Consider the following 21137-nt stretch of genomic DNA (forward strand, 5'->3'; position numbering starts at 1 on the left):
GTTAGATTCTCTTCTTCATTACTGATCACTTGAGGTGAGCCTTCCCTCCATAAAAACAAGTCGATTCTGAGCATTCACTTTGGAAAATTATTGGAAAAAACGCTGCTTTCTGTTTTTTATATTATTTTTCGTGCGTCTTCGAGCTCCATTATTGAGCCATTTCAGCAGCAATATGATCTCCTTTATGTGTATTAATGCTTCTCAGTATGCTAGAGGAACCGCCATGCTTTCTTTATTGATCATAGTCGGCTTTGAGCATTAAAAAAAATGTGGGTAATATCTTTGTTTGTTGTGTTGTTGTTCTTTCACGATTATGAGGTTTTGACACCACGAAGAAGGTCGTGGCCTCCTTTTTTGGGGGCATGATAAATAGACGGTTTAATGAATAAAAATACTGCTCCTTTAATTTTTTGCTGCTCCATTATCTGTTGGGACTATATTCTACACCCTTGACTGCTTTTTACGCATTCTATTACTAAAGATTTTTTCTTCAAAGAACGAATAGACCAATAGCCACCTTCTTGACATGGGTATGCTGCAACTTTATGACTTTGTGAATATTTGAAATGATGATCTTTCCTGTTCTTTATGGCTGTCTCAAAGTTAGCTCACTGTGATAATGTTTTTCTTACCATGATGGGTCACAGATCTTCTGTCACTATCCTAAATGACAGTAACTAGCAAGATGAAACCCTCCTGTCTTCATTACCGACTATAACAGTGATATTTCTTTGTACTAAATGCTTAAGAATGTTATCTTGGGTTCGGGACTGATCTTGAATGTAAGAAGATGCTGCACTAAGACTATGGCTGCATCCTTCAATTGCCTCCTCCAATGTTATATCAAAAACTGTCACCTGGAAAGATCTTTGTGACTGTTGTTTTACAAATAGTCCACTGTGTATTACATTTCTTTATTGCTGATAACGAAGCTTCTCTCTTTTATTTTTATCACAAACCCCTCTACTCTTTGAAGTACTTTGATGGCTGCCCTTTATGTGATTTGTCATTTATGGTAAACTGCTCTTTGACTAAGACTTTTCTCGCGAATGCTATGGAAAAATATCTTCAGATTATCCCCCGGGCTTTAGCCTGTGAATTTGTGTTCGCTCAATGTTACTGTTGTGACCTATGGCAACTATCATACTATGTTTCTTTTATATCACCTCACAGCTATCTTTGTCTTCATTGTGTTTGGAGCTGCTCTAATAACAATGAACAAATGGTCATTGTTTCTTTGAAAAGTGCTTCTTCAAATAAATTGCCAAATAGTGATTAATTGGCTGTGTCTTTGTTCACTGTGTCTTGGCATTAAGACAAATGAATACTTAATATTCCTTGCACTGTCACATGTCATAATCTTTCCTTAATTTGCAGCAGACCAAGCACCATTCACTGCCCTAATCTTACATTAGATTTTGATCTTTTCTAATAAAAGCTCTTATCCACTGTATTTTTCAGTGATTGCATTCATGTATACTTTGCTCCTTTACTGTATCATGAAGACAGTCCAAATTCCTCAAGGAACAAAGCATATCACTGTAAATAAATCAATGCATTCATGAAGGGCTGACAGTCAAGAGACTTTTACAATTCATCCATACTGTGTCTTGATCATTGAAGAGTGTTGTTGTTCTTTGTTCTTTATGACTCAAATTGATATTTTTTCCCGCAAAAGAGACCTTTCTGTGGATTTTGTCATCTACTCATGTGACTGCAACAGCCAAGAAGGCTGCTCTGAAGTATTACATGATCTCTTTATTGCTATTCTCATATGTCTTATCAGTGATTGACCAATAGACTGTTATCTTCACAAGTCACTGTTTTGGGTATTGTGTGTGTTCATTGTGACATGGTGACTGTTTTTTCCTCTTAGCTGCAATTATTATGACAACCATGCAATATTCCCTATCTCTCTAGTATGATGGTCTCTGTGAATGAGTGCCCCTCGTTTATGATAGTATGATGGTACTGACATCTAGGACCCGCATGTTCCTATCAGCTTATAGCCATGAGCGACAGGTACTCTTTTATTGTGACTACCGTAGGAGACGGGTAAAGATTGTTGCATCTTTGTCATAATAATTTGTCCTTAAAATCACAACATGCTGAGCTCAACCCTCGTGGGAGCCCATTTACCCCACATGCTGTAATAATAACGTCGAATGAGACATGATATAATTTCACCTGCATCTGCACAAGGAAACAAACAATGTTAGATAAAATATGATGAAGCTTAGAGGCTTCCATTGAGGATCTTACGGCATTCTTAGGACATTGCACTGCCTTTATATTCTCTGCTTTCTGTATAGCTTGTTCAATGCTCTATCAGGATGGATTATGCATTTGCTGATGTATAAGATGTGTATAGTGATCCCGAGCTCTTACATATCTCTTCTATTTAAATACAGGTATCCAGGGACATCGAAGCAACACATAGGGGAATCTAACCAGATTCAACAAGCGACCTTCGGAGTTCGTCATTCCAGGCAATGACGGATCCCTATCCACTTCTTATGCATTTTTCTTTCTTGTTCATCAAATGCATAGTCCATTTTTATATAGCACAGAATAAGTTAATCCCACGGCTTGTGTGGGAAACTATACACTTGTAACTGAATTTATGAATAAAGAAAACAAATTTCATGTACTGTTGTAAATTCTTGCTTCTTGTAAACACTTGCATGGTATTCATTTGGTAGCATCTCTCTTGCATGAGAACTTGAACATAATCAGATGTGCACTTTTAGTCTTTTAGCGCAACTGCTATCCTAGCTATACCTAATTGAACCAACTAGGTAGATCTTCCACCATCGAAACTAATTTCCCTTAGGGTTTTCATCCTAAGGTTTTGCTACACAAGAAGCTCGAAAATCTACAATAGAGAAAAATAAACAAGCACATGCAAATGAGCTCCAAAATCCACTTTTTATAATTTCCCTTGGAACATTCCAAAAGGACTTTTCAAATTCCCGCTTAAAATATTTCATTAAAGTACCATTATAAAGTGACTTTCAATATTTCTCTTTTAAAATCACCTAAGTAACTTTATAAAAGTTGCTTTATTGGACAACATTAAATTATTCTCTAACATTACCTAAAATTTGCCTATGAGAATTAAATAAGCTCAATGAGCCATCTTCATCTACTCCTTGAAAGAGGACATTACAATCCTCCCTTTCAATATTTCTCTTTTAAAATCACCTAAGTCACTTTATAAAAGTTGCTTTATTGGACAACATTAAATTATTCCCTGACATTACCTGAAATTTGCCTATGAGAATTAAATAAGCTCAATGAGCCATCTTCATCTACTCCTTGAAAGAGGACATTACAATCCTCCCTTTCCGAAATTGCCTATCCTCAAGCAATCGAAGATTTAGATGCTGCAAAATTTTCTCACCTTCCCAAGCAGCATCAATCTCCTTTCTCTAACATCCAAAAAAGCATCAATAACTAATACCAATCTACCCTCCTCATCCAATTGTGGAAGCTTCAGTGATAATGTGATATGTTGCCCAAGTCCCCTTTTGACACAAGAAACATGGAACACATTATGAATTATGCTATTCTCTAGCAGCTCCAATTCATAAGCTAGTTCACTAAACCTCCAAGCAATCCTATAAAAGCCCTAGAAGCAAGGCTTCAACTTCTTTGCACCACTCTTCTTCAAAGAAGACTGCCTGTGAGGCTAAAGGTGCAAGAAAACTTAGTCACCCACCTCAAAAATTCTCTCAACTCTATGCCTATCTTCATAAATCTTCTAAAGATTTTGGGCACTCTTAAGATTATCCTAAAAAGACTTAAGGATAAATTGACTCTCCTAGACCAAATCCTTTTCCTTCGAAGCCCTGTTGTCCCCAAATGCCTAGTCTACAAAAGACAATATCATACGCATACAATGCTCTAAAAGGAGTCATACCAATCAACATATGGTAGGTGGTGTTGTAACAATACTGACCCAAGTGCAACTACCTAATCCAAGCCTTTTGCTGCCTCACAACATAATTACACAAATATCCATCGACCCATTTGTTCACAATCTCTATCTAACCATTTGTTTGAGAGTGGTAACTAGTGTTAACGGTCAACTCTATGTCGGCCAACCTGAATAGCTCCTACCAAAAGACATTGATAAATCTGCTATCCCAATCACTGACAAGGTTTTTTGGTAACCCATGAAGTCTGAACACCTCCCTGAAGAACATCTCTGCAACTTGAGGTGCCTCATACTCTAAAGATATGGCAAAGAAATGTGCATATTTGCTCAACCTATCAACTACCACATAGATGCAATCTCTACCCTACACTCTAGCAAGACCAGTACTGAAATCCATGGATATACTTTCCTACTTCTGCTCAAGGATGGGTAATCAAGGATGGATAATGGCTACATAAACTTGCTAGGAAAGTATGCTCTGACTTGTTTTGCTGACAAGTCGTACACTCACAACATGTTGCAAGACATCACCCTTGAAACCCTTCCAAGAGAACCTATCTCTAACCTACCTGTAGGTTTTGAAGTACCATGGATGTCCTACAAGTGATGTTTCATGAATGGCTCTCAAGATTTTCTCCTTCAATTTTCACAAGCACCAAGTAAATCTTGTCCTTGTAGTAGATGACATCATCTACCACCCTACACCTATCATCTTGATTCTTGCCATCCAAAATCTCACATGCAAAAGTATTTTTGGAATACTCAACTAAAAGATGAGCCTTCCAATCCAATTTACTCGAGAAGAGCATTTGCAACAAGATTCTTCTTCCCCTTCACATACTCTATGTCAAAATCGTATGCCTAGAATTTCCTAACCCACTTCTATTGTCTCCCATTCAAATTGTTCTGCTCCAAGAAATATATTAGACAATTGTGATTTGTTCTGACAATAAATTTCCATCTACCAAGTACCGCTTGAACAATACCAATGCATGCATGATGGCATGCATCTCCTTATCGTAAATGGAATACAATGTCCATGCATGATGGCAAGCATCTCCTTATCGTAAATGGAATACAATGTCTTTGCATCTCGGAAATTTCGGCTCTCATAGACAATGGGATGCCTATTCTACATCAATACTATTCCAATTCCCTCGCCTAAAGCATTGCACTCTAAAACAAAAGGCTGAGAGAAATCAAATAAAGCCAAAACGGGACAAGAACTCATTTCCACCTTGAATTTATTAAATGTGTTTAGCCTCCTCTATCCATTTGAAAGCTCCCTTATTAGTGATATTTGTAAGAGGTGCACCAAGTTGAAAACCACTTAACAAACCTCCTGTAGGAACTGCAAAAGCCAAATAATTCCCTCAATTCTATCAATGTCTTTGGTTATGGCCAATCCAAAATAACCTGAATCTTCTCTTGATGAACATTGAAACCATTTGCACTAATCACATGCCCCATGTAAAGTATCTCGGTCATCCCAAACTCACACTTGGAAGCCTTAGCAAACAAGGAGTGTAATTCCATGATGCCTAACACCTCATCAAGATGTCTAAGGTGATCCTCCCAAGTCCTATTTTATATAAGAATATCATCATTGCAAGCATCATCTAAATATTCAATATTGTTGCTAATTACTTGGCTAATATGGATATAGACTATAGAGCAAGAGCCTAAAGTTGTTGTTTATAGCATAGGTACAAGACTCACCCAAACTTGGTGAGTACAAAGGCAAGCAAAGCCAACTATGGCTTAAAGACTTGAGATCCATGTAGCCAAGAGACTAGTCAAACTCACTGAACTGATGAGTCTCACTTGAAAAACTCAGCCATGACAATGAAGAGGAAAACTAGAAAAAAAATAAAAATCAAAACATTGAAACCTAAACTACATAAAATGATCTTTAACACTTCAAAATGATATTCATTTCATTTGTAAGCATGAAAAAGAAGAAAAAGAGAGAATTGAAGCTAAAAATGCAATCCATTGAAATAAAAACCAAAAACATAGTTAGGGCCTACTGGCCCATCTATTCAACACTTGTGTTTTTTGAAGGGTTTGCAAGACCTTTGAGCTTGGTTAAAACCAATAAAATTGTGAAAAATTTAATGCCCCATGAAGGTCTTGTGGTTTCAAAGAATTTAATTTGGGCATACTAGTGGGGGCTCGACTCCTCAAGCCCACCTTGTAACGTGATAGGAAGCATGCGAAGGGCACTTCCCGCAAACCCTATGAGGAGTGTTGTCCCTTGACCCCAATGGGGGCAGTACCCCTCAACCCCATTGTTTAAAAACCAAAAATAAAAATCATTTTGGCCATGCTAAGTGGAAAAACCAAGGTTGTTATTTGATCAAATATCAAGTAAAAGAATTATGTATATCGTTTTAAGTTACCCAGTCAATCCCTATCCTAAGTAATGATCCTATGGTTGTAAAAACATTTGCAAACTTCTCTAAGACACAAGCTCAAGACCCCACATAGAGCTAGTGATGTTGGTTTGAGTGATACAAGCTCCTCTCTACCATAGTTCATGACTCTGTGTTGTGAAATCTGTTTTTGATGGTTATATAATCCATGACTGTCATATAAATAGAAAACTTGAGTATTTGTGTGTGTGTGTACATAGCTAGATATGCTTTCAAAACTATTGAAAGTTCATGAAACACATTGCCATTTTTATACTAATAAAATGCTAAAGCACATACAACTTCAGAAATACAAAACATATATTGTTTATTTCAAGCTCATGCTCATGGTTTGATAAAATTTGGTGTTACCACCTAATGAACTATTTTCATATTTTAGCTGACAACTATGCAACGTAATCCTGTAGGAGAGTTAAGATGTTCAACATGAACATGAATGCATTTTCAGATTTTTCAAATCGGACTCTAATCCATATAAAATCCATTTCTTAATATGTTAGAAATATGGGATAATAGAGTCTTAGGCTTGACCATTGGGACCATCTTAAATGAGTTCCATACTATTAAAAAAGCAGATTTGATTTCTTTTAACAATCCAAATTTTGCAGTACAATGCCTTTTGCTTAATATGTAAATGATTTTTGTAACGACATCACATCAAGAATCATGCATCATCCTACAAATCTTCAGTCATCACAACTAATCAAACAAACAGGAACTAACAAGAAACAGTGCAAACAGAAAAATGCTTACCACCAGAACCAGAAATGAAATCAAGATACTCTTTGGAACGCAAACGATGATCATATCCTGGCAAAGGAATAAAGTAGCCAACCCGACTAGCAACAGCCAAAACTACTGTCACAAATAATCTGCGCCGGATTTCACTCTTGAAAAATGATTCTGCTGCATTATTTAATACTGACCCCAATCTGACCAACCCAAGGTATTTATTTTTAAACTTCTTTGATTTGTTGATCAATGTTCCCTCAAAATTATTATGAGACTGCGAGGAATGTGGATGTGAACTGATTCTACCTTCAGACATATCTACAGCAGTTACAGAATTAGGTATCCCTTGTAATGAAGCCAAATCCTGCTGCAAATGCTCATCTCCAGAGCCCAAGCACTGGAGGACAAATTTTTTTTTTAAATTTAGGGTTGACTGCTGCTGCAGTTGTTGACCTCTCTTCCAAGCCCATTTCATTGATGGCGGTGAGAATCTTCGCTTGAAAGACTCTGTTTGAATTGATAGTTGTTGACAACAAAATGATTGTAAAACCATTTTTCTATCAATTGTTGGTCTCTGGATTGCACCTACACCAGACTATATTGTCAGATTTCCTTAGCAAACCATTACATGAGATTCAAAATAAAAACTAAATTCCAGGAATGAAAATCAGCATTTGGCAATGTCAAAATTATTATATGCTACTGATACTTATAACATACTAACAAATCTATATTCGCCTTAAGAAGATCGATATCACCTTTATTGCTAATAAATATATATTTACTTTATTGCCAATTATACTCTGGTTAAATTATGCTCAGCAATACTGAATAATATCAATGCCACAAAGAAAAGCAGTAAACAAGACCTCGAAATTTTGAAAAGAATGAGTCATTTGTCTCCCATTGTAATTTTGACTGCAATATTGACAAAGTGGATGTCCTCTCCTTGATCAGCTGTTATTATTTCTGATAACTTAGATGTTATGTACCTATACCCATAATAGTACGAGGGTATAGTTAGGTTATTAACTCATTAGTCATATGATCTGTGTGCACATATTCTGTATCAGGTGGAACAGATTTATTTATTGTGTTTTTCTGAACAGTGAAACAATGCCTATAAGATTGAGCTCATTGTTAATTGATATGTTAGTACCCTCATATATCTTTTCATCATTTTTGGCCTATTTACATTCTGCAATTTAGTATCTTAAAAGTCATATTAGCACAGCGCTTTTGGCTTGGATATATTTTGCAAATCCAGAAAAAAAAAATTATTCTAAAAGAAATCAGCCCTCAATTGTGGCTTCAATACCTTTATATTGGAGTGGCATCAATGCTATTGGGGGCCATCAAGGATGTTCAAGCTAGAGAAGTACTAGGAAAGATGACCTAGAAAACTCCAGTGCTTTACCCCTCTGAGTATCACCTAGATGCTAAGCTGCCACTATGGGTAAGGGAACAGGCTCAAGTTGATTTGGGTATGCTGGTATGGGTACGGGAATAGGCTCATGTGTGTGTGTGCATGTGTGTGCACGCGCGCGCGTGTGTGTAATCATAATTCATGAATCACAGCATATAATTTTGTAACTATCATATATCTACATTTTTATCTTTGAATTTTAAATTGAAAAGACAATTGATAATTCTGATCCAATATTATAACTTGATATTATCATATAATATATTGATATGTCAAACTAAGAGAATCGTATCATGTAAATTTTAAAGTCAAAGTATAATCAATAAATTGTATCTTCCTAATCCTCCCCATCAAAAGCAATTAGATAAAATTCATCAATTGGTTCGACTTAAAATTTATTTTAACCAGGAGCAACAGCAATGCCAATCCCACCAACTGCATGAACATCATGTGTAGAATCCTTGTCATCGTCTATACCAACTTTGGCAAGCTCTAAAATAAATGCAATTAAATTAGCACACTCAAAGGCTATATCCTAATTCTTAATTGCCCCTTCCTTGTAGTCAACTTCCTTATGTGATAGGAAGTGCATATTGACATGAACATAGGCCAAAAATTCTGCTATGTGCTTAACTGATCAAATAAAGGAGTCACAAGGTAGTCAACCCTAAACGGGTCTGGGAGACTCAATAGCTAAGTACTCGTCAGGCTTGGTGAGTCCAATGTGAAAAACTAGGGCCCCAACTGGGTAAGTAGCAATTTGAGAAAAAAGAAAAGGAAAAGCAATTCACTCAAAACAAAGTGTCTTGTATTTGTCTCCTACACCCTAAAAGCAACTTCATTTCATTTTCACACCATAGGAGAAGGAAGCAGGAGAGTTTTGAGTCAAAATTGGATTGCATTGAAGGGAAACCAAAAAGGAGATTGGGCAAAAATTGATGGTTGAATCACATTTGGGCAAGTCTATAGCTACTTTCAGTGTATCTAGAGGATTCTATATAGGATTGGAAAGAGCTCACCATTGATTTCAAGCAAGATTTGAGACATAAGTTTGTATTTTGAAGGTAATTTTTGTTCTTAATAAAAATTTCATTTCTCTCTTACATTTCTTTTTTCTATTTTGATTTAGTGGACCAAAGAACAAACCCTAGTTGTGTTTAATTTTTCCGATGAACAAACCCTAGGTGTTTTTGTAAAACCTATATTTTTATATTAGTTTAATTATTGTCCACAAATGTTAATTATTTTTTATATTTATATGTTACAGTGGCATTCTTTATATTTAAAAATTGTCTTCATCACAATGTCAACCAAAACTACCATTAGAAGGGACCCTAGTTGGAAACATGCCATCACTAGGAGAAAGAAAGGAGAGAACTTGTTTTCATTGCAAATGAACTTGGCATGGGGAAGGCATTAACGTAATAAAATACCATCTTGCACATATACCATGCCGAGATGCTAAACCATGCCCAGAAGTGCCTGTTGAAGTTGGGCATGAAGTGCAAGTTAAATTAGAAACCTTTGAGAAACAAAATTAACTCAAAAAGTGGCAAAGAGATGAGATGGCAACCATTGGTAGAATTAGAGAGTTCTTCCATTCCTCCATTTCATCCATCTTTAGGTAGTGGCAATGGCAGTAGCAATGGCAATGGCAGTCTTAACATTGGGCCTAGAGTTCGTGAATCTAGGTTAGATTCATTTATTTTGCCACGCACTACTTTGGATTCCTAACCATCACTTGCAAGCATGGGTTGAAACAAAGATAAACATGATGCAAGTAAAAGTGCGACTGAAGACTTTTGGTTCTATTGCGCCATTCCACCACATAGTCTGGTAACTTTTTTTTGTTTTAAAATATATAATTTGATTCTTTGTCTCTTGAAGTTTTAATTTTAGAGGAAATTGAAATTTAAACTCTCAATTTTGCAATTATTTTGCTATTTAATTTATTTAAATGTTAGGTCTACTTATTGGCAACACATGATGGATGCCATTATTGTTTGCGGAGTGGGTTTCAAAGCCCCTAATGATTAGGAGATGGGACCCATTTTGTCTCAAAAGCTGGCTAATGTGAAAGCTAGAATTGATGAGCAGCAATAGATGTGGAAGAAGGGTTGCATCATCATGACTAATGGTTGGACGAATAGAAGAAATAGAACATTGCTAAAAAAAATATTATTTCTTCCTAAGGTGATTGTACTTCTTAAAATGCATTGATTTAGTGATTATGATTTTTAATACTTTATTGTAAATTTGATTTTGTTTCTTTCTCAGATGGCACAATGTTCATAAAATCTATTGGTTCTTCAAGAAACACAAAACATGTTGAATTCCTTTGTGAAGCTTTGGAAGGAAACTTCGTTAGGTGAGAGAATGTGATTATGTTGCTACAAGTAGACTACTCATTGATAGGCACCCATCATTATTCTAGACTCCTCCTGTTGCTCATTGCCTTGACCTCATATTGGAGGAACTTGGCAAGATTTCATGGATCAAATCGTGTGTGGAGATAAACAAAAATATTTGTAAATACATGTACAATCATACTTGGATCCTCATAGGCATTTCATTTGGAAGGAGTTGGCTCATCCTAAACTAACCCAATTTGCAACCAATTTTATCACATTATAATCCTTGCTTCAAGCAAAGGGAGCTTTGAGACACATGTTTGTTAGTGAGGAGTGTACTTCCTCATCATATGCCAAGACCAATGCAAGGGTTGTTGTGGTTAATTGTATTTTCGATAAGCAAAGCTTTTGGTACCCACCACAAAGATCATAAAGGTAAATCTACATTATATTTTTATTTTATTTGCTTATTGTTCACACTTATGCTAATGTTTCACAATAATTGCAGTTCATAGAGTTGTTGATGGGGAGAAATCCACAATGGGCTACATCCATGAAGGCATGGATAAGCCAAGAGGCCATTAGATCCATTTTTGCAAGAGTTGAGAAGAAGTATTGCCCCATTTGAGGAATCAATGATAGGCAATGGCACCTCCAACTTCACAAGCCCCTATACACAACTGTTTATTTCCTTAATTTAAAATTCCAATTCCGCCCCATTTTCAAGGTGAATGAGGAGGTTCTAAGTAGGCTCTACACAATCATAGGGTGGATGGTGCTTGTCTACCTGATTCTTTTCTTGAAGCACAAATAGTCATCGAGATTGAGATCTTCAGATTTGCACAAGATATATGCAAGGCAATGTAGTTGACATTGCAACCAAGTAAAAATCTATTAAGGGCATAATTTAATTTTAAAAATTTAAACTTTTTCTTTTTTAACATTTTATTAGATATTCAAACTTAAAGTTGGACAATGATATTCATTTCTTCTTTTTCTCATATCAGATGCATGGTGGGAAAGATTTGGTGCAAAGGTACCAAATATTTCAAGGATTGAAATGCGAGTCTTGACACCATGCAATGTTTCAAATTGTGAGCGCAATTGCAATATGTTTGAGCACATACACTCCAAGAAGCACAATGAATGATCAAGTTTATGTTCATTACAACCTTCTTTTTCACCACAGACAGATTTTGGGAAGTGTCTTATCACCATCACACTAAAGGAGGTCGATCCACAATCAAATTGGATCATTGAAGTTGAGGATCCTATCTATAGTGATGAGGATCTTGATTGGCTTGACCAAGTGTACAGAGAAGCTGAGGCAGTAGCCATGGAAGAGGAGGATATAGCACGAGAAAATACCTTAGATGTTGGTGTGTCACTGAGACGAACAAATATCATGGTTGCGTCATGTTGGTGTCTGTTTTATCATCTACCAAACATTAGAATAAGATACCCGAAGGTATTCTATGAAAAATCACTACTGATTCCAAGGTCTATATGTGCGAACAAGCGACTTTAATGAAATAGCTACTCGGGTAGTGTATGCTGAAAATCTCAAGGGGGACTTGATGAGTTGAGACATTGGCATATTTTTATCCTTAGAACTCTTGAGCTTTTGTCATTTTTTGATTTACATAGTAGTAATGATGTATCGGAAGTTTACTATATGTATTTCAGATGTTAGCCTGAACTTATTAAAACATGTTTTGTCTTTGCCACTTTATTCCTGTAGCCATGTGAATCATTCTTCTTGCCATGCAGATTGTTTAGGGAAATATCATGTGTGAAATTAATAGATGTCCTGATTAAATAAAATATGTATGTATGTTCTTGTATGTTATTTATTTTGAAGTGCAAGGAATAAATGATGTTGCGGTGGAAGTTCGCCTATCACGCCAATTGCAGGAAGAGATATTCAAGAAGATGACTGAAAGATCAAACAACAGAAATGCTGAAAAGCGTAAGGAACGGCATAGGAGAAGCAATCACGCGATACTACTGATGTCTAACTCAAGTGGACATTGGTGTTGTAAATACCACCACAGTATGTTATGACAGTGGTTCGGTTTAGATCCGCATTTTCTATAGCTTAACTCCAGCTATCTCCTTTCTCGATTAGGTTATCTGCCTCTTCTCTTCGGCGTGATCTGTGTTGTCTAAAGTAGATGATTTCTTTTAAAATAAGCTCTTCATCTCTTCTCAAAGGTTAGATAGAAAAAGAGAGAAAGCAGAACAGAGGATTTTTACAAGTGTTTTGAGTTTCTTTTCATGTTGAATCATGTAATGACTTCCAAAGAATGATGAATAAAAATATGTTATTGTGAGCACTTAGAGTTGTTTTTGGGAAGCCTGGAATCACTCACCCAAGGGGGCCCACTTGGTGAGTGTTCCTATGCATTTGTTAAGATTAGTTTTCTTTCCTTAGCTGCAATAGACGTTCTTGCATTGACTGTTCCTGCAGCCACTGGAAACAGATCCACTGACTGTTCTTGCAGCCAAACCAAAACAGAGTAATTTTTGTTTATCAACATTGAACTTGGCCAGTATTGCTTGAATGAATTTATGTTAATGCAAAAGTTTTCCTGTAGCCTTTCAATAGTTTCAATTCTTGCTTATCTTTTCCGCATAATGTTAGTTGCTGCAGTAATGCAGAGTAGCTGTTGCAGAAACTTAGTGCATATATAGTGCAAACCCATTTCAAGTATTACGTCCCTGGGTTGACAATCAAATGAACACTAGCTATAGAAATAGTGACTTTACCAAGTGAATGTCCAAACTTCGGGTTGAGACTTCAACTAGAGTTATTATTCTTATTGTTGGGCTGAACAAGACTTATGTTAAAAAGTGTCTTTTCAAGCTTTTGGACTTAGATGGATTTAGCAATTTTAGGCTCTCTTTTTTTAGATTTTCCGAGATTTAGACTTTCAAAAAGGGAAAAAGGGATAGGGTTTCAGAAAGCTGATCTAAACCTATGAATTCTGGAGACGGTATTAACTAGGTGTTTTCGGGAAACCGCACTTTGCTTCGCCACACTAAGGACAACTACACAAAGCGGGTGCAATCTTCAATGGGTTGTGCTTATGAACGAAATGTTGGCATACACAGGGGATAGGCTCAGACTAACTTTGCACAATGAAATGGAAATCATCTATTCACCAAAAGTATGAGCAGAGATACACCGTCAATTAACACTTATCAAATCCTTCATTCAATTTTAACAACATGAAAGCAAATCTAAATTAACTTTAACTAATGTGTTGAGGAAATTGAAACCATGCTAATCATTCAAACAACAGAGATTACAAAGCCTTAAGAAAAGGCGCACATGCAATATATTATTTGAAAATGACCTTTACGCAACAATACATCAAAAACCTCACACCCTCCAAATGAGAGGAGGTAGCCTTATATAGTTTTCAGAAAATAAATGAACGACCGAGATCAAACAGTGATCAAGGGCCCAAATTGAAAGTTATAAACCCTAATTAGGATTTCCCAGAACTCTATCAGTTTGAATGAATGAGAACATTACATGTGGCACAGTTGCGATTCTCACTAAAATATGCATTTAGTTTCCTTTTCGGATAAGTCAAGTTCATTGAATCTAGGCATGTTGACTTGGAGCAATCTGATTGGTCGGAAGATGATGAGGCGCCACCGTAGCGTGAGTCACTCCTAATCTTGTTGAGGCAGCGCAAGAGCAGGTATGGGAGCTGGATCAACTCCTTGGGGCGGCAATGGATGTTGCTCTCTTCCTTGAATCTGTGATTCAATGCGATCAGCAATCGCTTCCTCCTCTTCAAGGATAAAGCACATTCGACACCAGTCAAGATAATTTCTTTTTACACTCCAAGCTAAGCTGTATAATTCTGTGATGATGTTTTCTTGCTCGTCGTTGAAATTCAAGTCTAGTTGTAGTACTGGTTCAGGGGGAATCATTGGCAGGCCCATGAAGCTCGGAAGGAAAATTGTTGAATTTCTTAGAATAATTTCTTGTTGACTCTATGTTTGCTTCTTCGTGGCCCCAATTTATGTTGCACGAGAGGAGGGTGAAAGCTCTAGATAACCCCTTGCAAATATAAAATGATAGGATCACGTTGTTCAGACAATCGCTATGATCACGCCCTCCTTCTTGATACCCTGAAATTTGGAGAAGAATTTCTCCATGCCTTCATCATAATTGAGGAAATTGGAAATTTCTTTTTGAAACATTTCCCATACTTAGCCAAATTTTGGCTATCTTCACGCTCGGATGAACCTTGCTCGTGAACTTGTCCTCAATCCTCCGTTTGGCTTGAAACTCCAGCTGCGATCTCTAAGATGATCCCACTCCTACTACCATCTGCGACCTGCAAAACCAAAGGAAATTAAGTTAGAAATTTGTCTTTTAGTGCAAAGTTTCAAAGGTTAGATGGCAGAATGCTTTGATCTTCCGATTTCTCAATACTTTTAGCTTTGAAACACTTAGAAGGTCATGCTTGAAAGATAGAACGTTCAATCCAAATGATCCTCTTATCAAAATTTTGGATAAACCCGATAAAGACACCTCCAATACACTCAGAAAAATTGAGAAAATTGATAAGTTTGCCCACCAATCAACTTCACCTTTGACAGAAATGAGAATATAGAAGGAACAAAACTCAGAAAACTTGGAAGTTCTGCCTTCTACTAGTTGATTGGACTCCAAAATCTGCAGATACTTGATAAGAATGAGGTTGAAAAATTAAAACTCATTCAAAAGTTTGCTCAATCTGCAAGAGATCACCCTGCAACACCTCCAATCTGCAAAATCTTCTTTGAAATAACTCTCAACTTGCAAAATAACTCTCGATATTACTCTTAACTTGCTCAGAAAGTTCGAACCTTATGTGTGAGAATGAAGAAGTGAAGAAGGTATTTGTAATGAAGTTTGAATTTGCAATTAGAAACACGCAGATCTTTTCCAATTCATGTTTCTAATTCGATTTCAACCTTGAGAAAGTTTCCAATTTGATTTTGAGTTGCAATGTCATCTTCCTTAAGTTCGAATCCTTCATTTTACAACTTTCTAATTTGATTTTCCACTCCATATTTGATCTTCAAATATCTCTTTTTACAACTTTCTAATTTGGAACTTAGTTCGAATCTTATGAAGATTTGGATGACATCACCAAGGAATATTCTCCGTTCCTCAATACTTAGCAAGTATTTTTGGCTTCACCTTTGACTTAGGCGAACTTCATGAAGTTTGTTTCTCATTGTGTTGCAAGGCAAAGTCAGACTTTTATAGAGTGGGAACTTTCCTTATGTTTATGTGCACTTTATGTCTTAACTTCATCATGTTTCCCTCAAGGCGGACTTTTCTTCTACCTCCAAGGCGGACTTTGAAGACTTCACCAAGGAGGGCGGACTTTTCTTCTACCTCTAAGGTGGACTTTGAAGACCTCACCAAGGAGGGCGGACTTTTCATGTTTGAGAACCTTTCACTTCATAGGGCGGAGTTTAATTCTTAGGCTCCACTAGTTTGCTTGCAGGGCAGAGTTTGAAGAGATCACCAAGGGCGGACTTTTGAGTGACTACCTCCAAGGGCGGACTTTCAAGACATCACCAAGGCCGGAGTTTAAGTGTTGCTTTGAAACCATCTTCTAGGCAGAGTTTCGAAAGATAGTCATCTTCCTTCATCACCTTAGGCAGACTTTTGAGAAGCTTGCACACCATTCACCATCATCTCATAGGGCGGACTTTTGTAGGCTTGGCATCATGGGCTGAGTTTTGGAGGTATGCAACTTGGGTGGACTTTCTACCTTATGCTCCAAGTCAGACTTTGGAGAGGCCAAGAAGGCAGACTTTTGGAAGCTCGAGACCATCACCAAGGCGGACTTTAAAGACATCTTTCATAGGGCAGAGTATTGAAGCTACTTCACTTGCTATCATCCCACAAGGCGGACTTTCAAGACTACCTCCAAGGCGGACTTTGACTTGTTCATGATCATGGGCGGAGTTTCAAGAGATCACAAAGTAGGGCGGAGTTTCAAGAGATCACAAAGGAGGGCGGACTTTTGAGACTACCTCCAAGGCAGACTTTGAAGTGTGCACTCTGAGGATGGAACAATTCTTGACACAAGTCTGCTCTGTCTGTATATGAAATATAACATTTAAGTATAAGTGGCATTTCAATATGTCTTTTATCTTTCTTATACTTTAAGTTATATTTCATATATATTGTCAGGATGTTTGAGAGTGGTTTCAGATCTCTAGGACTTACAATGCAAATTCTAGTTTTTAGGAGATCTTTCAAAATTTCAGACTTGTCAAATTTCAGGCCAAATCAGGATGACATATGTGAATTTCCAGACTTAGATGACTTTTCGAGCTGATTATCCTTTGAATGTGCCATGACCCCCTAAAATATAGGAACTTAGCTTTTTGGGTCAAAAGTTGAAAAATTTTGATAGCTTTTGATGCATGTCAGTGGTACCAATGCAAACCCTAGGTCCCTAATCCAAAAAAGCAAAAAGCAGGCATCCCTAAAAAATAGGGAAAACTTTCTAAAAATAGCCATACCAGGAATTGGGCTAAAAATGCCAAAAACGAAACTTCCTAAAAACTAGGAAAAAGCAAAAAAGCAAACTTTCTAAAAATAGAAAGTTGTTCAAATTCATTCAAATCAATTGCGTTCTTCGTCCTTTGGCCTTTCTAGGCACTTTGACAGTATCTGAACAATGTTATCACTTGGCTTGCAAAAACTAGCTTTCAATCTCTAGGACTCAAACCGTTCAAAACTTGACAGAACCGAGCAGAACTGAAGCAGAAAGCCACGGGACACTAACAAAAACCCTAGAAAGCAGGAAAGGAGAGGGTCCCCATTTGCAATGGGGCGATGTGTGAAAAAGGTCACAACACGTCATCATCTAAAACCTATCTTAGATGCTTACATAGGACTTGTCATAATATTGGGCCAAGTGTTCCAAGCTCCTCTAAGATATAGACTTATAATTTTTGTTTTGATATTTGGTTTGAACTTTTAATACCATGGATTTCATATTCCATGACTTTGTAAACATTTGACAATATTTATATATCTAAATGTATTATTTCCCTTGGCTAAGATTTGCATTTATACTTATGTGATCGATGTATACTTGTGTATGTGAACTATTTCAGATAGTTGCACTACCATCATGGTACGCCAACATCGAGGAGTGCCTATCGACTTCATGGTTCCCGACGGACATGCTGCCAAGAGAGAGAAGAAAGTTGGTCCTCAGAAGTTGGACATTTCGGTTGATTAACGGGTTGCTCTATAAGATGGGACCTGTTGTGACCTAATCACACATCACCCCATCCCAGATAGGGAACCCCCAAATTTTTAGGCCCTTTCGGTTGTTTGGTCTTGGTTTTTTGTGAGTTTTGGTTGCGGTCTCGTCAATCTCTCCGCTTTGTGGATGTTCGGGGGTCATTGGAAGTTGGTCTACTTTTCGTATGAGCAAGTTTGGTGAAGTCTAGGGCCTGTTCTGTCTTTTCTAGGGTTTTTGCCTTTTGTGCTAGATTTTAGGGGTTTCTGATAGGGTTTTGGGAAAACTGAACATACGACTGGAATTAGGACCCTTCAAGGAACCTCCCAATAAAATTTGAGCCAAAACGGAGCAACTTTCTATTTTTACAAAGTTCCTATTTTTTAGGGATTTTTCCGAGTCCCGGAATGTCGTCATTTTGCCAAAAATCAAACTTACTATTTTTAGTAAGTTTCTATTTATAGTAAGTCATTCATGTACCCTGTCTAGGGATCTAACGCTGACACTTTGAAGGTTTCTATTTTCGGAAAGTCAATGCTGATAGGACCATTCGGGCAAGGTAACAAAGATCAGACATTTGCAGCTATTTCTAATTCCGGAAAGTCAAAAAGCAGACAAAGAAAGCCAGAAAATGGTTAAGTGCTAGAAGCCCATGCCTAAAATAGAAAGCTCAGAAATTCACCCAAGTCTAGGAAGACACTTCAAAATCACAAGGAGATCAAAATGTTCCGAGTCTGAAAGCTTAAAAGTTGAATGAATCCATGCCAGATTGAAAATTCCGCCCCAGTATGCAGTTGGGCGCTAAATCCAAGTGTCCAGGGATAGCATGGAAATTTCAAGAATCCATGCCAGAGTGAAAATTCCGCCCAGGTATGCTGTTGGGCGCTAAATCCAAGTGTCCCGGGATAGCATGGAAATTTCAAGAATCCATGCTAGAGTGAAAATTCCGCCCAGGTATGCAGTTGAGCACTAAACCCAAGTATCCAGGGATAGCATGGAAAGTGTGAGAATCCATGGCCAAGGCATTTTAGCGCCCAAGAGAGGTGAAAGGCACCAAGTTGGGAGATAGAAGAAATCCTTGGAAGTGAAGAAATTCCTTCCTCAAGTCAAAATTGCGTCCTAGTGCTAGGGAGGGCGCTAAACTTAGCATCCCATGGAGAGCAAGGAATAACGAGGAAATCCATCACTTATGCAAAATTCCACCCCCACCTTGTGGAGGGCGCCAGAATGGAGAATGCATGGAGGAATGGACAAATTCCAAGAATCCTCGACCAAGTATAAAATCCACCCCAGCCTTGTGGAGGGCGCCAAAGTGGAGGGTGCAAGAAATTTATGAAGGTGTTGGAATTCCCTTCCACAGTGACAAGCGCGCCCTAGCCTAATGGAAGGCACCAAAATAAACTTTCCAAGGAGAGGTGGAAAAGGTATAAAATCCATGCCTCATGTGAAATTCCGCCCTAGCACCTGGGAGGGCGCTAAATAGCAAGAGTCAAGGAAGGATGGAAAAGTTCAAAATTCCTCCTTGAAGAAATAGCGCCTAGGAATGATGGAGGGCGCCAAAATGGGTAGAGCATGGAGAATATTGAAAACTAGTAATTCCTTCTCCCAGGTCATTGAATTCCTTGACCAAAGGAAAATTGCGCCCAAAAGAAGAATGTTGAAATGGCTAAACAAGGAGAACCAAGAAAATGGTGATAAAATTCCAAGACACAGTGAATTCCACGCCCAAGCTTAAAAAATTGAAATTTTGCGTAAGGCATGGAAGCCAAGGTGTCAAGGAAGAATCAAAAAGCAAAATTGCCCTCGGGCAAATTTTTGAATTTGCTATTTTTAGACACCGAATCTCACAAGAATATGGAAAATTTTATAGATTCGGAATCATGGTGAAATTCTCTATCTAATGAACATGGCTCCTAAATTTTAGGGGGATCCCTGAAAAATAGGGATATTGAAAAGAGACGTGGAAATTCCTTCAAAACCAGAAGACAACAAGTTAGAATGGAATCAAGCAAATCTTGAGAAAATCCTTCAATTTCCCTCCAAAACTGGAAAGAGTGGAAATCAATGAGTTGGCGAAGAGAATCTTCCAAGTATGACGCATGACTTAGTGCATTTAAGGAAATTTCTAAATTCAAACTCACTCGCATGGGAAGTTTCTTTTGCATGGCGTGGTAATTGGGGAAAGTATGATGCATCATGAATGCAATTGCTAATTTAAATGCCTCCTAACTTAGCAAGACGTTTTGAAGAATTCTATATAAGTTTGGAAAGGTATTTCATTTCTCACGTGCAGGATTCAAGAAAGAAGAGTTGGAGAAGTGAAGGGTGGTCATACTTAGTCTCTATTTCATTATCTCCAAGGTGCTTCCCAAATGGCGGAATCAAGCAAGGTAGCTACCCTCTCCAGGCAGGCATTGATCAAGGCAGAAATGAAAGGTTTCCTTCCCCATTCCCAACTGAATTCAAGATGCGAAGAAATCAGCGATACTAATTTAGGCACATTCAATTTGGTTGCATTCAAGATCAAAATGTTCGGGACAGCAAGGCACAGTCCATCACCAACAGCTGCCAAAATTGTCAAAGGCGGAATTGTTGCGGCAGCTAGTTTTCCTGCTCCTATTCAGTGCCCGGACTTGGTCTAGGAATTTGCAGCACATTATAATTTATAGCGAAAGACAATCTCAACGCCTGATGGCAAGCTGCTGGCAACATTGACTCCGAAGTCAATTGGTGAGGCTTTCGGAATTCCTTCGCACTATTCCAGGACATACAGGACCAGCAGCGGAGCTCAGGCAGTATATGAAACAGGTCCTGCCAGGTGTGCTGATTTGATTAATAAGCAGTGGTTGTTGAAGCCTAGGGTGCATGCCTCCAAGATGTCAAAAACTCTCACTATCTTCGAGTTCAAGCAGGAGTATGTGGACCTGATAAAGAGGCTGAGCAAAGTAATGGGGTGTTCACATTTTGTGA

The 21137-nt window shown here is 37.7% G+C and overlaps 1 protein-coding gene across 2 annotated transcripts in view; it reads right to left on the bottom strand.

The window, feature by feature from the left end:
• LOC131070423 (preprotein translocase subunit SCY2, chloroplastic) overlaps positions 1 to 21137 on the bottom strand; it is a 241574-nt gene that overhangs the window by 200036 nt on the left and 20401 nt on the right. Inside the window, exon 2 of one of the 2 annotated variants that reach the window (XM_058005935.2) lies at positions 7129 to 7692. The exons of the other annotated variant lie outside the window; for it this stretch is intronic. Coding sequence (XP_057861918.1) covers positions 7129 to 7692 — 564 coding nt within the window. The remainder of the gene's footprint in view (positions 1 to 7128; positions 7693 to 21137) is intronic. 2 annotated transcript variants of the gene reach the window in all.

Source organism: Cryptomeria japonica, chromosome 3 (assembly GCF_030272615.1).
Source record: "Cryptomeria japonica chromosome 3, Sugi_1.0, whole genome shotgun sequence".
In the NCBI taxonomy this organism is placed as follows: Eukaryota; Viridiplantae; Streptophyta; class Pinopsida; order Cupressales; family Cupressaceae; genus Cryptomeria; species Cryptomeria japonica.